Here is a 16085-nt window from a genome sequence, read left to right on the forward strand (position 1 = left end):
GGACTGACCTTGGCTGTGGGTGAGGACAGAGGAAGGGTGGGCTAACCTTTGCTGTGGGTGTACTCTCTCAGACATGTGAGGTGAGGGGCTGGAAGGGCTGGGCAAGGTAGGTGCCTTGAAGGACATGGTCTCTCCCCCACTGCAAAAGGCTCGAGTGAAACACTGGTAACCCAAGTGCCGAGCCAGAAGCCCCTTCCCATTCCACCACTAAATGGCATAACCACATACAGTTATGTATGTGAGGATCACCTGCCCTCCCATCTCCCAATCTTGGTGTGAGATCTGGAGGCAGCACCCTGAGGTCACAGGAACACATGTTCACAGATAAGCTTTTCAGGTCAGCCAGTGAGTCTGTTGGTTTTAGAAATCCCAAAGAGGCGTGAGGCTAGTCGCTGCTAGACCAGCGGGGCTGTGACTCCGAGTAGATCCAAACTGGCTGGCAGACCGTGGAGCACGTGCAGGGCTCCCACATGACCCGACACCCTCCTCTTCCCCTCTGCCGGGCTGGCCAGCAGAGGCTTGTTCATCCCTCTACTCCAGAGACCTGACCCAGGGAGGCAGAACCTGGGGCCCCATCAGCAACTGCTCCCCTGCACCCTCCCACCAGAGCCACCTCCCTTCCCTGTCACACACCTCCTTTGAGGCTCCACAAAGACCCCTGACCATCCCTCACCTGTTTCCCCCATTGATGACCTGAAAATTCTTGTCCCTCCAGGAAAAGGCCAAGAACCTCTTCCCCACACTGGGCCTGGGCCTGTCTGTCCTCCTCTCACCAACTGCTGTCTGTCCTGTCCGTCCTCACCCTGCCTTCTGTTTGTCTCCTTCACCTCATCCCAACCTTCCCCCCAGTGCCTTTTCTCCCACCCTGTCTTGTCCCCAGAGGTTTCTGATGCATCTGAGGGGTACACAGTAGCCTCCTCCCTGAGCCAGGTACCTGAGGGTCACTCCAGGACCAACCTGACCGTCTTGTCCTCGTCAATGCTGACAGGACAAACAGCCCCAGAGAGAGGAATCCACTGGAAGCATCAAAGCCATGGTGCCGAGCTTGGCGAGGAAGCTTGTAGCTTTTCTTATGACAAATATCCCCTCAAATTCTTTTTTTTTTTTTAACCCAAGACATCTTCTCCTTGCTCCCCCTCACCCTGTGCCATTCCTCCACCCCAGCTTGCCTCCCTCTCCTTAGTGCTTGAGATATTTTTGGCTCATCCAACATGATTTCACAAACAGTAGGGATCTGTGTTTCATCAGGGGCAGCACAGCTGGGCAATTAAAGATTCACCCGGACTTGCAAAATCACAGTTGGAAGACGACAGTTTAACAAAGGCAAGGAAGATTCTAGTTGGCCAGTTGCTGCTTTGATTAAACAGTTATTTTGTTTTTTAAAAAAGAAAGAAAGACGTGTATCCTGTGCTGAGAGCGCTTCTCTCGAGAGTCCCTCAGAGCCCAGGTCTCTGGGTGGTCAGGTCCAGGTCCTGCTCATCCTCAGACAGCTCATCTCCCACAGGGACCTGGATTCTGGTTTTCAGTGCTATGCTCAAGGTACTGCCCTCTGCCTCTCAGAGAAGAGTTGGGGCCTGGCCTTACCTGGCAGGGCCTGTGTGGGTGCTTCTAGCTTAGGATATAGGTGTGAGATGACCCCTAGATGGAGCACTATGAGCAGAGGACTTAACGGGCACTTAACTGTAAGGATGCGGGGTCACAGCTGTGGGCAGGGGAAGCTGGCTGGCAGTGTGGCCACCACTGGGGCCTGAGATGGCCGTGTGGGTCTCAGGGCCGCAGCAGCCCTCCGTGCCATCCCAGGTTGTGATGGGCCAGTCCTGCACGCTCAGGGCTGGTGGCCCTCCACACCATCCGAGGTTGTGACACGCTAGGACTTCATGCCCCCTAGCCACTCACTGCCATGGGCCACCCCCAGGAAGGCATAACCTGAGGCCAGGGCTGTGCCAGGAAGGGGCATTCCTGTGCCTGGGAGGGCAGGGGGCCCTGGCAGGGGTCTGGACGCAGCACCACATACCCACTCTCTCTCCACTAGCATCTTCAGACCCACTGCCCACCTGGGAACTGCTCCTCTGGGGTTCTGGTTGGCTGTGTCCCCTAGGAAACTAACAAGAAGATTAGCCCCCACGGCTACAGTTGATCTCCAGGCCTTAAATAATCCTATCACCCCACTTCTCCACCAGCTGTCCCAAATCCCCTCACTATTGAGTCATTCCTTGCTTAACCAGGCTGCTTGCTAGGGAGTTATCAGACCTTTATCCCCAAGGGCCTGAGCCCCTGCCTGTTCTGCCCCTCTCAGGACAAGGCTGCTGTGCTTGTACATCTGCCTGAAAATGGGCCTGTGGACTGATCAGGAAAAGAGGAGAGAAAACACAGACTGCAGGTGTCAGAGATGAAAAAAGGGGCATCACAATAGATCCTATGCTCAGTAGCAAACAGTATGGGGTATTATGAGCTACTTCATCCAATAAATTCAGCAATTTAGATGAAATGGACAAATTCCTTAAAAGACACAAATTACCAAAACTAGAAAACCTAAACAGCTCTATATCTATTAAAACAAATTGAATTCACATTAAAAAACATTTTCATGAAGAAAATATCAGGCCCAAAAGACCTCCCTGGTAAATTCTGTCAAACATTTAAAGAAGAAATGAAACCAAACCTACACAAAGTCTTTAATAAATAGAGGAGGAGGGGATATTTCCTAACATACTCTATGAGGCCAGCATTACGCTGATACCAAAACCTGACAAGGATATCGCAAAATACTGGATGTGGACCAATATCCCTTTTGAACATAGACACAAAAGTCCTTAACAAAATACTAGCAAATTAAATCAGTTAATGAAAAAGACAAGGCATCATGACCCAGTGGTGCTTGAGCCAGGAATCCAAGGTTAATTGAACATTCAAAAGTCTGTCAGTGTAATTCAACGTATTTATAGAAGAAGAAAAACCATATAATCATCTCAATAGATACAGAGAAGGTTTTGCAAAATTTGCCCATTTATAACAAAGATTCTCAGCAGATTTCAAAAAGAAGGATAATTCCTCAATCTGATAAAAAGAATCTAGTCAAACAAACACCAAGTGACCTCATACTTAATGGTGCATGGTTGAGCACTGTCCTGTGACCAGGAAAAAGACCAAGCATCCACCCCACCACATCTTTTCAGTATCACACAGGCAGAGCTAATTCATGATCTTAAAAGTCAAGAGCCCCGGTTCCACTAAGGCTTGGGCAGTGACTAGGAGGGCCCAGGGGTATTTCTGGGATACCAGTGAAGTTGTGTTCTTGCTCTGGGTGCTGGTTACCTGAGAGGATTCACTTCAATAAAAGGGTTTTTTGTTTGTTTGTTTTTAATTCACACATACACCCACACCCCTCATCAAACTGTACACTTACAATCCGTGTGTAAATTATGCCTCATTAAAAAGATAAAATATATAACAGCCAAAATAAACCTAATAGGAAGATTAGAAAAAAAGTCAAGGAAATATCCCAGAAAGTAGAACACAGGAGAAAGGACCCACCAGGACACCCGATACCTATCTCATAGGGCTCTATGCTGTTTTGAAACCTGCTGGACGTTTTCCCATGTAATTGAATGTGTTTCTGTGACAAGATTTTCAGTGGAGCCTGAGGACTCTGAGAAGTTAGCCCTTCCTCCCCACATCAGCCTCCTTGGCGGTGTGGGCCAGTGTTGTCATTGCCCTTGTGAGCCAGCGTGCCTGCTGCTGGCCCAGCAGAGACAGGGCTCCTGGCCTGCAGCTGGCTTGCAGACGCTTTGTTGCATGGAAGCGTTTGGAAAACCACTTTGTTGGTTATGAGATACATCACTGTTGCGTTATTAATCTCTCCATCTTCTCATCACCCATTGGCAATAGCCTCCAGCGTGACAACCTTTCCCTCCCTGGGCATGGAGAGAGGCCGAGTTGAAAGAGAAGGTGGGCAGAGTGCTGGGGGGTGGCCAGGTGTACCAGGGTCTCATCTCACCATCCCCAAGTGCCAGTCCAGCGGCTTCTCCTCCCCAATCTGTCCCCCTCTCCCTATCATGCTCATTAAAGTCACTCACACTGGCCTTCACCATGTCAGAAACAGCCAGGCAGGGGACACGTGGCCCTCAGCACGGGCATCTACCTCTCCCTCCTTCACGGTGACGGCACGGGCTGGGTTAGAGGACGTGGGGGGCAGGAGGGAGCTGGGGGCACAGTGGTCGGGGTGCAGGGCCCTGGCACAGAGCATGGGAACCAGTGCTATGGATGCCACCTGCCAGAGCAGGCAGCGGCTCCAGGCAGGTGGCACGGTGGCTGCACACACTCAGTGGGTGGGGGGGGGTGCACGTGGAGCAGAGGTGACAGAGTCCCTGTCAAGGTCCGCAGGTGGTGTGCCCCCTGGCTGCATGGCTCCCTGCCATGTTCCTGGATGCTGGCTTCTTAGTGGCATTTCTTTCCATGCTGTTTTCACTGCCCTTTGGGGTCTTTTTTTTTTTTTTTTCCTTTTTTTAAAAATGGTTTTTAAATTATTTTTTTTCCCTTTGACTGCCTTTTTTTTTTTTAAAAAAAAAAAATGTGCAGTAGCATTTATAGTCTGTCTCCTCTCCTAAGTAAAGGTCTTCACCCCTGTGCCTCATGCTCAGTGGAGTTGAGGGGAAGGTGCCCACTCCTTGCTTAGGCACTGCACCCTATGAGGGAAACTTAACTTTTAGAAACAACTCGATTCTGTTGGGTTCCTGTCCAGCCTCACTCTGCCCTGGGTTGTCCCCAGTCTTGCCGAGCTCCCGTGTCAGTTCTAGTACATTTCTGTGGGTTCTATCTGATTTTCTACCGAGAGGTCACATTATCCAAAAATACAGATTGTCCTGAGTCTTCCTTTCCAACCTGGTTGCTGGGCTCATTGCAGCAGCCAGAACCTGTAGTACGTGGGTCCCTGTCGGTACAGCTCTGGGTCACTGAGGAGGATACTGCCTGGGACCTGCCCGTGTGCAAGGGCATCCCAACCTCACCACGTCTCTGGGATGGTAGCTCGAAGGTGGGTGAGTGGGCGGCTCTTGGACATAGGCATGTTCCTGAACCTGACCATGACTCTCCCTCGGTCCCACCACCAGTCTGACTGTGCTGTCCTTGCAGGGGTGTGCTGGCCCCGTATGCCATGCCCTCAGAGCTGCTGGTGGTGGAGGAGATTCCGCGGAACCTGATGGGGAAGATCAACAAGAAGGAATTGCTCTGCCAGTTCTACCCGCGGGACCCGGGGCCACCTGCTGGTGTGCAGATATCTGGCCGGGCAGGGTGAGCAGGCACCCTGCCACCCTGAGCACACCCCTCATGCTGGGAGCCCCCCAAACCCAACACCCCCTCCATGCCGAGCACCCCCCTCACACTGAGCGTCCCTCCCATGCACACCAAGTGCTGCTTCGTGCCCCCCATGGCTTCCAAGTGGCCCCCCTTAAATTCGATGCCCCAAATCAGAACAGAATGGAGACCTGGGGCTGGAATGGGATCTGTCAACAGTGAAGGCAGGGGCAGCTTCCTGAGTCACCATGCCGGGTGCTGTGTGAGCTGGTCTTTACCAGTGGAGAAAGGCGTGGCCTGTCTGTAGAGACAGGACTTGCCCGGAGGCCCGAAGAGAGATGAATAAAGACCTCTGGAGAAGGGAGTGATCATTCCTGCTGCTATGCATCGCCTGTGTGGGGGCAGCGCAGGCATGTACACATTAGCGCATGTGTATGCACACCCCCATGCACAGCTGTGTGTTGCCACACTCCTCCCAGAAGCCTGCATTCGCTGGCCATCTAGGACCACTATGCATCCTGAGAGTGGCCTTCATCCTCCCTTTGCCCACTATGCCCCAGCACCAATGCCTCAGTTCCCCCAAAGGGAGGCCTCAGGGGTGTGCTTTGGGTTTAGGTGACCAGAGGACATGGTGGGGTCACGTAGTGACAACATGGCTTCCTGCTGGTCCCTGCCGTCTGCTGTGAGCCCCAGGGTCCCTCCCACCATACAGCCAGAGAGAGTTTTCCAGAGCCGGGCTGGCAAACTTCTTCCTAAAGGGTTAGGTGGTCAGTACTTTGGGCCTTGCTGGCGCAGGGTCTCTGGCAGCTGCTCACCTGTACCGTCATCCCGGGAAGCAGCCACACACAGCAAAGGAACACATCCTGTAAAGCATGAGCGTGAAGCGGTTGTGTGCACTTTTCCTGCCTCCCTCCCCAGGATATGGTCAGTGACCTTGCTGGCAGCCTAACTCCTCATCTGTGTCATGAAGGAGGGCAGTCTAAGGGGCTCAGCAAGACCGCTGGGCGTCCTCCAGCCAAAGTCAGCCTCCAGGATGCTCAGACTCCGGCAGCCAGGATGGCACGGAGGCAGAATGATTTCAGAGTGCAGCGGTGGGACCTTGGTGCCTCATCCCTACAACTGAAAGCTGCAACGACGAAGCCATGGGGCCCATTGCCCACAGAACAGACAACTTCTTTGTGCCATGTAGCACCCAGCTCTGTCACCCCACTGCCGATGCTGTGTGGGTCAGGGTCCCAGAGTGTCACACCTTGGTCTCCTTGCTGTCTCCTTTCCATCTAGAGCAGCTCTTGGCCAATGCTGTCAGCCTTGTGGAGAAGCAGACCTCCCCCTGCAGACCCCACAACTGGGGAGAGTTGGCTTGCCCCAGCTGTGGCTCAGACCCCCCCCACCGAAAGTCCCATGCACTAAGCGCACAGTGGGGCCGGTGCTCCCCTTGCACGCGAGGGCAGGGTCTGTGAGTGAGAACGCGTTCAGGCTGCCCCTCTGTTCGTCCGTTGGCTCTTCATCGGTGCTCGCCACGTGGCCCTGGACAGCCACTGCCAGGGCAGCTCCTTCCTTAGGGACTCCAAGATAGGGGCTTAGTGCCGTCATTCCTCCCAGTTATTAGTAGAATTCAGAAAGATGAACACTCACCCTGGAAATCGCTCGTGCTGAATGAGCACTTCAGTGAGCCTCTAACGGCCAGTTTTCAGTGAGGCATCATGCCCTGGTCACTCCCACTCAGCTGGGATTCCTGTGTTGTCGGTTATCACATGGAATTGTGTTGCTCGAACCACCTTGTCTTGGGCCAGCAGGAGCCCTTCACACTGGCCCCTGCATACTTTGATACCACCCCATCTTGATCTCTTCCTCCTCAGTAGCAGACCCATACGCCCAACCCTTGCTAAGAAGGAAAAAGCAATAGCACAGCGCCGTCTCTGCCCTTGTGTGGCAGAGGGCAGGATCCTGGGGCCAGAGGTGGCCAGAGGTGAGATGGACAGGACCCCAGTGTTGGGTATGTGCCTGAGGGAGGGAAGGATGCGAGGCAAGCGTAGGCATGCATGCGACTACCTTTCTTGGTCAGCGTTGGACTTGGGCACAGTCACCCTCAACCTCTGATCTGTGTGTCCTGTCATGGCTGCAGCTGGGGGCCCTTCTGGCACCTCCCTAGGCCAGAGCAGGCTCTTGCTCACTGGGTGGAGCTCTCTGGGCGGACTCCCCCCTCTGGCCGGTGGTGTAGCAGGAGACTGGGCAGCACTTCCTTGCTGTAGGAGGGGTGAGTGTAGTCTTTGTTACGGCATCAACGATGCAGTAAATTCCTAACTCACCAGATAGATCAATATCACATTATCATGTCCCACACCCATGACTCCTAAGCAAGCAACACCAGGGACAGGGTCACTGGATGGATGGCAGTGAGGGCACTTCCCCATCCATCACACCCGGCCCTGGCGGGAGGTGCTGACATGGCCATTAATAAGGCGCGGTGGGAGCGCTGGAGCACATCATGGATGGCCCAGGTGGGAGTGGGTAAACTGCTGTCGCAGGGGGCGAGGAGAACTGCGCCTGAGGTTGCAGAGCAGGTCCTGTTTGCAAGATGGACAGGGTTCGTCCTGGGACCATTAGCCCCTACTGCTGGAATGTAGAGGTCTTCTGTTCCGTGAGCAGGGTGTCCGCAAACACTGATGGCAGTGCCTATGCGGCTGGCCAGACCCCCAGTGCCTGCCCACACCTGCTTCTCAGCACATCCCACTTCTTGCCTGGGGAAACTGAGGGTTGTGAGGTAAGTGATATCCAGGATGACAGCAAGGAAGCAGGAGGGATAGGGTGGGAACCAACTCTGTTTGAGTCCAGGCCCTTAGTCTTCACGCCGGGGTCAGCATTAGGTGGGGGCGGGGGGAGGGGGGCAGACCCCCTCCACAGAGAAACTCTGGGGGAATAGGTGTTTGATCCAGGCCTGCTGATGGGCTGGGCCCCTGAAGGGGTGGGACAGGTGCCAGGGAAGGCAGGCCCCCAGCGAGCCCACTGGGATTAGAGGGGAACTGGTACCTGGGAGCTGAGCTGGGAAGCCTGTCAGGGCCTGGGGGGACGCCTAGGGGAGGGGGCTGTGTGCTGCAGTGGTGCCCTGGGTGGTGATGGGCTGAGTCAGCCCACCTGTCTCAAGGAGAAGGGAGGTCCCCAGGCCATGGCTGGCTGACACATTCTGAAGTGGCCTGTCTCACATCCCAAGGGGCCTGGCCCAGCCCGTCAGCACTTGCTGTCAGGAAGTGAGGGGGTCCGCAGAAGCTGAGGAAGCTACGAACCAGGACACCTGGTCACCGGGACACAGGCAGCCCAGGCATCCCTGGAGTTCTGAGGGTCACCAGTGCTCTGGGTGTTGGAGCCCCCGTGAGCCTGGCCGTCAGGGAGATGCTGCTCACAGTGGAAGGATGCCCCAACAATGGCCACATCCTAGAAGCCCGTGAAGCCCTCCCTCGCATAGCAAAGGGGCCCTGTAGACATGGTTATGGTATGGATCTCCGGGGAGGAAATGATCCTGGACCATCCAGGTAGGCCCACTGTGAACACAAAGGTACTTAAATGTGGAGCAGGTTCTTAAATGAGGGGGGCAGAGGTGTCAGGAGATGAGAGAACAGAGAGAGGCCAGGGAGACACAGCGTGAGGACTCATCCCATCACTGTTGGCCTCGAAGCCTTGGGGACACCAGATGCAGGACAAGGCCAGGAATGGATTCTCCCTGAAGCCCCAAAGAGCCAGCCCTGCAACACCTGGACGTTAGGTCAGTGAGACCCCTGCCGGACTTCCAACATCCAGAGCTATAGGAGATTAAATTTGCGTTGTTCTAATCTGCTCAATTTGTGGTAATCCATTACAGCAGCCACAGGAAACACCACCTTCCGTACTTCCCTGTGTCCTCACGTTAGTCGGCCAATGTTGAGAGGATCCCTTAGGGGACAGTGAGTTGAAGTTAATGGTGATGGAATAATTTAGAAAAGGATAGTGAGAATAGCAGCACAACTGGAAGAATGTAATCGATGTCACTGAATTCTATGTGTAGAAACTTTCAAAATGGTATAACTTTGGCTATGTATATTTTCACCAAAAAAAAAGATCCTCAAGGTCGAGAAGGGAGAGTGTTGACATGTCGTGGGGTTGTTAACCAATGTAATAAAACAATATGTGTACTGACTGTTTGATGAGAAACTATTCTGTAAACCTTCATCTAAAGTACAATTAAAAAATCTAAACAACAAAAAAAAGAAGGATCCCTGGCAGCCCCACATCCCATGGGCGGAGGGTCTGGTGGTGTCTCCATGTCTGGCTCCCATGTCCACTCTCCCACCCTGCCTCCGTAGGGTCTCAGGATCTCGCCGCCACCCACACTCCAGTCTGCACATGACCAGGAGGCTCTTCTACTCAGTGTCCCCTGGTCATTGGTGTCACTGCATGTGCCTCCATGCTCTCGGTGACTTTCCATCCAGAGGAGGATGTGGCCCAGGCTGGCACACGGGGCAGTCAGCAGAGGGGGTGAGGACAGCATGTAGGGAGGGGCCCTCAGGAGGCATGGAAAGGCCCTGGAGGGAGCACACTGACCTCCATCCTCAGTGTCCCCTTGTAAGCGCCTCCCATCTAGGGGCCCATCCCCCTCTGTGTCTAGAGTTGGTGACGACCCTGGAAGCAAGTGCAGAAGGGGGTGCTAAGGCTGCAGGTCAGGCTGGCTAGTCAGGCACCTGGAACACATTACTTTGCCTCTTGGGGCCTTAAGGTTCTCCTCAGAGTCCTCCCCTTTGAGGGCAGGCAGGGCCAGATTACCCAATAAGCAAGGTACAAACAGGCTTAATTGTGGTCACTTACTAATCTGTAGTGCACAATTTCATCTGGGTTTCACATCAGCCGTGGCAAAACCCAGCTGAAATTGTGCGCCACAGATTAGTAAATAAACACAAGCCCGTGCATACCTTGCTTACTGGAAGCCGGTGCATATCATGCTTACTGGTTAATCTGCCCCTGAGCACAGGGACCACAGGGCTGGTGTGGGAAGCCTCATCCGTGACAGTCCAGGCTTGGGTCACAGCTCAGCAAAGGTGCTCCGTTCTCACCCACATCTCTGGGACAGCAGATTCTCCATGCCATGCTGCCTTCTCTCAGTGTGGGACTGGGAAGTGGCCAGGCAGCCCTCTGCCCGACTTTAACCTGCCCCAGGCCACGTGGGCCCTCAGCCTGCACAGCTATCATCTCCCCTAGGGCTTCACCCCTCCTGGGGTCCCCCCCGCACCTGGCTCAGGCATGTGGACGTGTGTATGAGTGTGTGCTGCTGTGCATAAGGGCTCCATACTGTCAAGTGTATAAAGTGTGTACATGTGGGGGAGTGTGGTGCACTGGTGACTGCTGTGGCACCTGAGCGTGTTGCAGGCCTGAGCATGTACAGACATGAATGTGTGCACACCCACAAGTGCACATACCTGTGTGTGTCAGGGCCCACAGTGGAAGGAGCAAAATGCCCTGGGGTGGGCATCCATCTGCACGTGTGGACCATGCACGTGTGTGCAGCCACGTGTGTGGTCTGCATGTACACTCTGGGTGTGAAGCTCCCTGTGGGGATATGCATGTGTCCATGTGGGGCACTGTAGGGTGGCAGCATATGTGGCAGGTCAGTTGTGCTGGGTCCTCTGGGAGCCTGAACTGCACCCCTCCCCCCATCCCACGGCCATATCTGTCGGCTGCAACACATTCCCCATTGGCAGTCTGGTCATACACACACAGTTCAATTGCTCTGTAATGGCCTCGGGCCATTAAGTCATCAGTCCACTTCATTACAGCCTGCCAGCCCTGTCCCCACCACCGTGCAGTAAAAGCCATTAGAACAGCAACAAGCAGCGCATCTTCGGCGCCCCCTCGGCATTCCCATTAGGGCTTGCCTTACTAGGGGAGAGCACCTCTTGTTAAAAAAGAAAACACCCCACGCCAGCTGGGTTGGCTGCCGCCTTTACACACACACGTGCACACATACATGTGCACATGTAGATGTGCATAATGCACACATGGACACATGCACGCACAAATACACGGACATGCACACACATGGATACATAAATGCCCATAAATGATGCCAGTCAGGGCTCAGAAGCCCCCTACCACACATCAGCTCCCCCCAGTGCTGGCCAGAGCAGGGTCAGGGGGTGCTGGGGATGTGCCGGGACCAGGCAGCCACTGCCACCAGCACTGGGCTCAAGCCTGGGACCCTTCACTTCCTACCAGGTAGATGGGGCCCCCCAGAACCCCTGCCTGCAGATCAGCCTGTGTGTCATCCACCCGCTACTCCCTCCCGAGAACAGTGGACTCTACAGTGGTGCTTGAAAGAACATTTTAAATCCAGAGGACGGAAGAGGGCAGAGTGCCCAGCCTGTGTCTCCCACCCAAGCCTTTCAAGCCTTAACCTCATACCATATTTACTTCCGATCTTCTAAGACGTAAACATGGCAGAGTTGAGGTTCCCTGCCCGTCTTCAGGCCCACCCAGGGCTCCCTTGGGAGGGGACCACAGCCAGGGATTCCGTGTTCTTCCATCACTGACAGGTAGTATTGTTGTATGTCATTTAAACTGAGGTCATTTGCATCACGGAGTTCAAATTATTCTACAGCTTTGGGCTCCACGTCACGCTTCGACGTCTAGCTTCAACGTCTAATGTGTGGATAGAGAAACTCTAGTTGTCTTCTTACCTGCTGGTTAAGTTCAACACCCTCCCTCCCACTGCTGGGCATCCAGGTGGTCCATGTTTCCCCCTCTGAGCAAAGCTGCAGGAGCCTCTGTGCTCGCTGCCTCTGGGGCACGTGTGCAGGAATTTGTCCAGAAAACGTTCCATCCCAGGAGTGGAATTGTGGGTTGCAGGCAAGGGTACCTTTGATGGACCAGATGTTGCCCAGTTCCTTCCAAAAAGGCAGGACCCAGGTACCCTCCCTCTGCAGGTGTGAGAACGCCACAGTGCACCTCTGTGCCAGCATCAGCATGAACAAACTTCATTGTTGTATTTCCTAGATTGCTACCTCGTGGAATATTTTCCATACGTTTACTGGCTGTTTGGGCTTCTTCTTCTGTGAATTACCTGAGCGTGTCTTTGCCCACTTTTTGATTAGGTTGTTGATATTTTTCTAGATCATGCATTGGTTATGTGCTTGTCTTTCTACTTTGTTTATGCTGTCTATTGATGCACAGATGTTTTTAATTTTAATGTACTTAAATGCCTTACTCTTTACTTCCTATGGTTTGAGTTTTTGGTGTCTTGTCTAAAAATCCTTTCCTACTCCAAGGTCTTAAATATATTTTCCCATATGTTCTTCTAAAAAGTCACAAAGCTTTCCTTTCCACATTTAAGTCCTTCCTTAATTCACTGGGAATTTATTTTTGGTGTGGCATGAAGTAGAGCGCTGGTTTCTCCCATACAGAACAACTGATTTTCCCAGTGTGGCTTATGGAATGGTCCACCAGTCCCCACTGAATTACCTGTGGCTTCTGTCCAGGTATGTCCAGGTGTGTCCAGGTGTGTCCAGGTGTGACCTGGGCCTCGGTCCTGCTCCACTTACCTATTTTTCTAGGCTGCACCAATACTCCCATCTAATTTCCTGTAGCCTATGGCATCTGAGGCCATTAGCACCGTATCTCTCCCACCCCCAGCGGGCCAATCCCCTCCCCTTGGGACAAGTGGGAGGGCAGGGTTCAGGCCCCTGTGTGGTCCCAGCCATCAGAGAAACCACCAGAGAAATGCAGATGCAGGAGGTGACCAACAGGCCCTTTCCCCAGCACCAGGGGCTGTGGGGAGAGATCAAACGCAGCACAGAGGGCCTGGCCAAACGTGGGTTCTGTGACAGCGACTGACAGCATCCGAGTGGTTATTAGTGTGATTTATACAGCTGTTTGGGATCTGTGCTCCCCACTCGTCACCAGTCCACCTGATGTTGATTGAGAGGCAAGGGCACCAGAGTGGACAGGTGGGGCCAGAGCCTGCGCTGGCTGGGACTGACACAGGGCCCCCATGGCACCCAAACAGGGGAGCGCAGCAGGCTCTCAGGGGCACATCCAGACTACCCCCCACTGGCCGATGCACCTTCCAGAAGGAGCCCTCCCCTCCCAGAACCCCCTAGTTCCCCCACCATGTGTGCACCCTTTACGAGGGAGCCTGGCGCTCCCTCTGAGCCTCACCCCTGCTCCTGCAGCAGCCAGCTCCCTGTGGGAAGCTAGACGCAGTGTGGATCTTGGGTGCATGGGCTGCCTGGCCCCATGGCATCCTGTCCATGGGAGAATGATCATGGAGGAGAGTCCCCTCAAAGCTGAGCCTGGGGATGGTGTTAAAATGCATAAACAGGGTTGGAAACCAGACCCATTTGGATCTGCAGTGGCCACCTCTGCCTGGCCACCCTCCTTCTCACAGCCTTGCACCCATGTCCCTTGGCACTGGTGAGCCTATTCCGAGGGACTGAGGGACCCCTCATAGTAACTGGCCAGTACCTGGGCAACTGGGCTGGGCCGAGGACAGCGTTGTCTGATAGACACTGTGATGGGACCCCAGACCTCCACCCCTCTGGAGCCCCAGCACATTCGGGTCAACCCTGGGGGTAGGGGCTGGCTGCAGGGCGCTCTGGGCCAGGGGAACAGGAGGGGGTCTGGCTGTCCAAGGCCACCTCTGCCCTGACCACAGATTCAGCAGACCTACCCCCTGCTCCTGGCCATCCCCCTGCCTGGCTTGAGGCAGCCCCTTCTCAATGACCCCTGCCCTACCATGGCGGCTTTGAGGGAAGGAGACCAAGGAGAACTGAGGGGCCCCGCTGAATGTCTGCTGGGGTCACTCCCCTCTGGGAGGGGCGTGGGGGGTCCAGGGTGATGATGTTGGGCAGCCACGAAGCAGGCGTTGGCCCCATTTCTGGAGGGGTACATGGGGTGGCAGCAGAAAGGGACCCCCCCACCTGAGCCCAGCTCAGCCTGGTGCGGAAAGCTGGGGAGGATGGGGAGGCAACAGGAGGAGGGACGGCACCCGGCTCAGCCCACCCTCCCCAGCCCTGCTCAACTGTCTTCCCTGGAGCCACACTGCCCCCTGCTGGTGCTGGCAGGCCACAGCGGAGCCGCCAGATGAAAGAGCCACCCAGGTCCGCAGCCTGAACATCCTTTGCTGAACCCCTGCCCCTACCTCAGCACTCAGCAAGCCTAGCTGGGGCTGGTTATCACCTAAGGGACTTGGCCCTGGCTGGACCCAGCTTGGGGCACACAGGAAACAGGGGGCTCCCAGGACTTGATGTTCTGTCCCCGTGGGGGCCGGGGGGAGGTGCAAGGCCAGGGTCAGAGCTGCTGGGCAGGAGGCCAAGGCCACACCTGGGTAGGATGGGGCTCCCCACTACCAGCAGTGCTGATGCTTGGGCTTCAGGGGCAGCCTAGGAGAGAGGCCAGGACAGCACCTGCCACGCGCAGGAGCCTCTTTGCCCAGTGTCCCTGTAAGATGATGACCGAAGGCTGCCCTCCATCCGCCACCTCCAGAATCATCGGGCTGGGAGGGCCAGGATGGGGGGGACAGTAAGTATCCCCAGCCCCAGCCCAGCCACTGCTCTTTTATCTGCTGTCAACGTCTACCTGTCTATGTATATTTTTTAAGGACCTCAATGACTTTTTAAAAATAGTAGAAAAAGACTGCACCCTTTGACGGCACGTTGGACTTCTGAATAAAGAGCAGGGCCCAAACCAGCTGGGTACTGTCCTGGGGTCCTGGACCACACTCTGAGACCTCGCCCGCACTGCACCCCCCACTGCCACCAGACAGCGCTGGCGCCTTGACCGCATGCTGTGTGACCTTGCACTGTCCAGGCCCCAGCCTAGGCCACTGCCATGCACACGAGATGTAGGCGGCACCACCTCGGTCTCTCTGGCCTGGATGCCGTGCCCAGTGCCCCCTCCTTTGTTGTCCCCGGGAGGCATTTAATGGACAGGAAGCTCTGCTGGACCCCACTGCACCAACCTGGCTACGGGGCCAGGCCCAGGGCTTAAGGAACCAAAGGTGTCGATGGTGCCAGATCCCACCCCCACCCCTCCACCTCATCTGTCCCCCAAACACACACAATCCGACCACCACATTGGCCTTCCTGCTGCCATCCGTCTGCTCACCCTTCAGCCCACTGGGGGACCCCCACCTTATTCTCTTCTCACTCCTACGGGCTGGCATCTCCCCCAGCCACCAACTCTCCTTGGGACGAAAGCTTCACTCAGGAAGTCGAGGAATATTTGCTGAACGAATGGATGAGTGTCCGCTCCGTCCCAGCCTCTCCGACTCTGAGACCAGATAGAATATGGGAAGGGCATGGACCCTGCCTCCAGACCTCCAGGGTTCCTGCCAGGCCCTGCCTTTGTCAGCATGAGGCTGAGCCTCCTTATTTATTTATTTATTTTTATTTTTTCCTATACAAAAATTTATACATAGATTGTTATGTGACTCTAATTGCTCTCCCCATACTGTGACAGCACACTCCTGCTTTCCACCCGATTCCCCAAGTCCGTTCAGCCAGCTCCTAACCTCTCTACCTTCCCATTTCACCTCCGGACAGAAGCTGTCTCTCGTATCTACTTGAGCTAAGAGGCACAGTCCTCCTGAGTGTCACTTTATGTCCCACAGTCCAGTCCAATCCCTGTCTGAAGAGTTGGCCTTGGAAATTGTTTTAGTTCTAAGCTGATAGAGAATCCAGGGGCCATGCTTTCCAGGGTTCCTCCAGTCTCAGTCAGACCATTAAGTCTGGTCTTCTTACTAGAATTTGAGTTCTGCACCCCACCTTTCTCCT

The 16085-nt window shown here is 54.6% G+C and overlaps 1 protein-coding gene across 1 annotated transcript in view; it reads left to right on the plus strand.

The window, feature by feature from the left end:
• ACSF3 (acyl-CoA synthetase family member 3) overlaps positions 1-16085 on the plus strand; it is a 91571-nt gene that overhangs the window by 58357 nt on the left and 17129 nt on the right. Inside the window, exon 10 of the mRNA XM_004377806.2 lies at positions 5131-5289. Coding sequence (XP_004377863.1) covers positions 5131-5289 — 159 coding nt within the window. The remainder of the gene's footprint in view (positions 1-5130; positions 5290-16085) is intronic.

This window comes from Trichechus manatus, unplaced genomic scaffold, assembly GCF_000243295.1.
Source record: "Trichechus manatus latirostris isolate Lorelei unplaced genomic scaffold, TriManLat1.0 scaffold00053, whole genome shotgun sequence".
Classification (NCBI taxonomy): domain Eukaryota; kingdom Metazoa; phylum Chordata; class Mammalia; order Sirenia; family Trichechidae; genus Trichechus; species Trichechus manatus.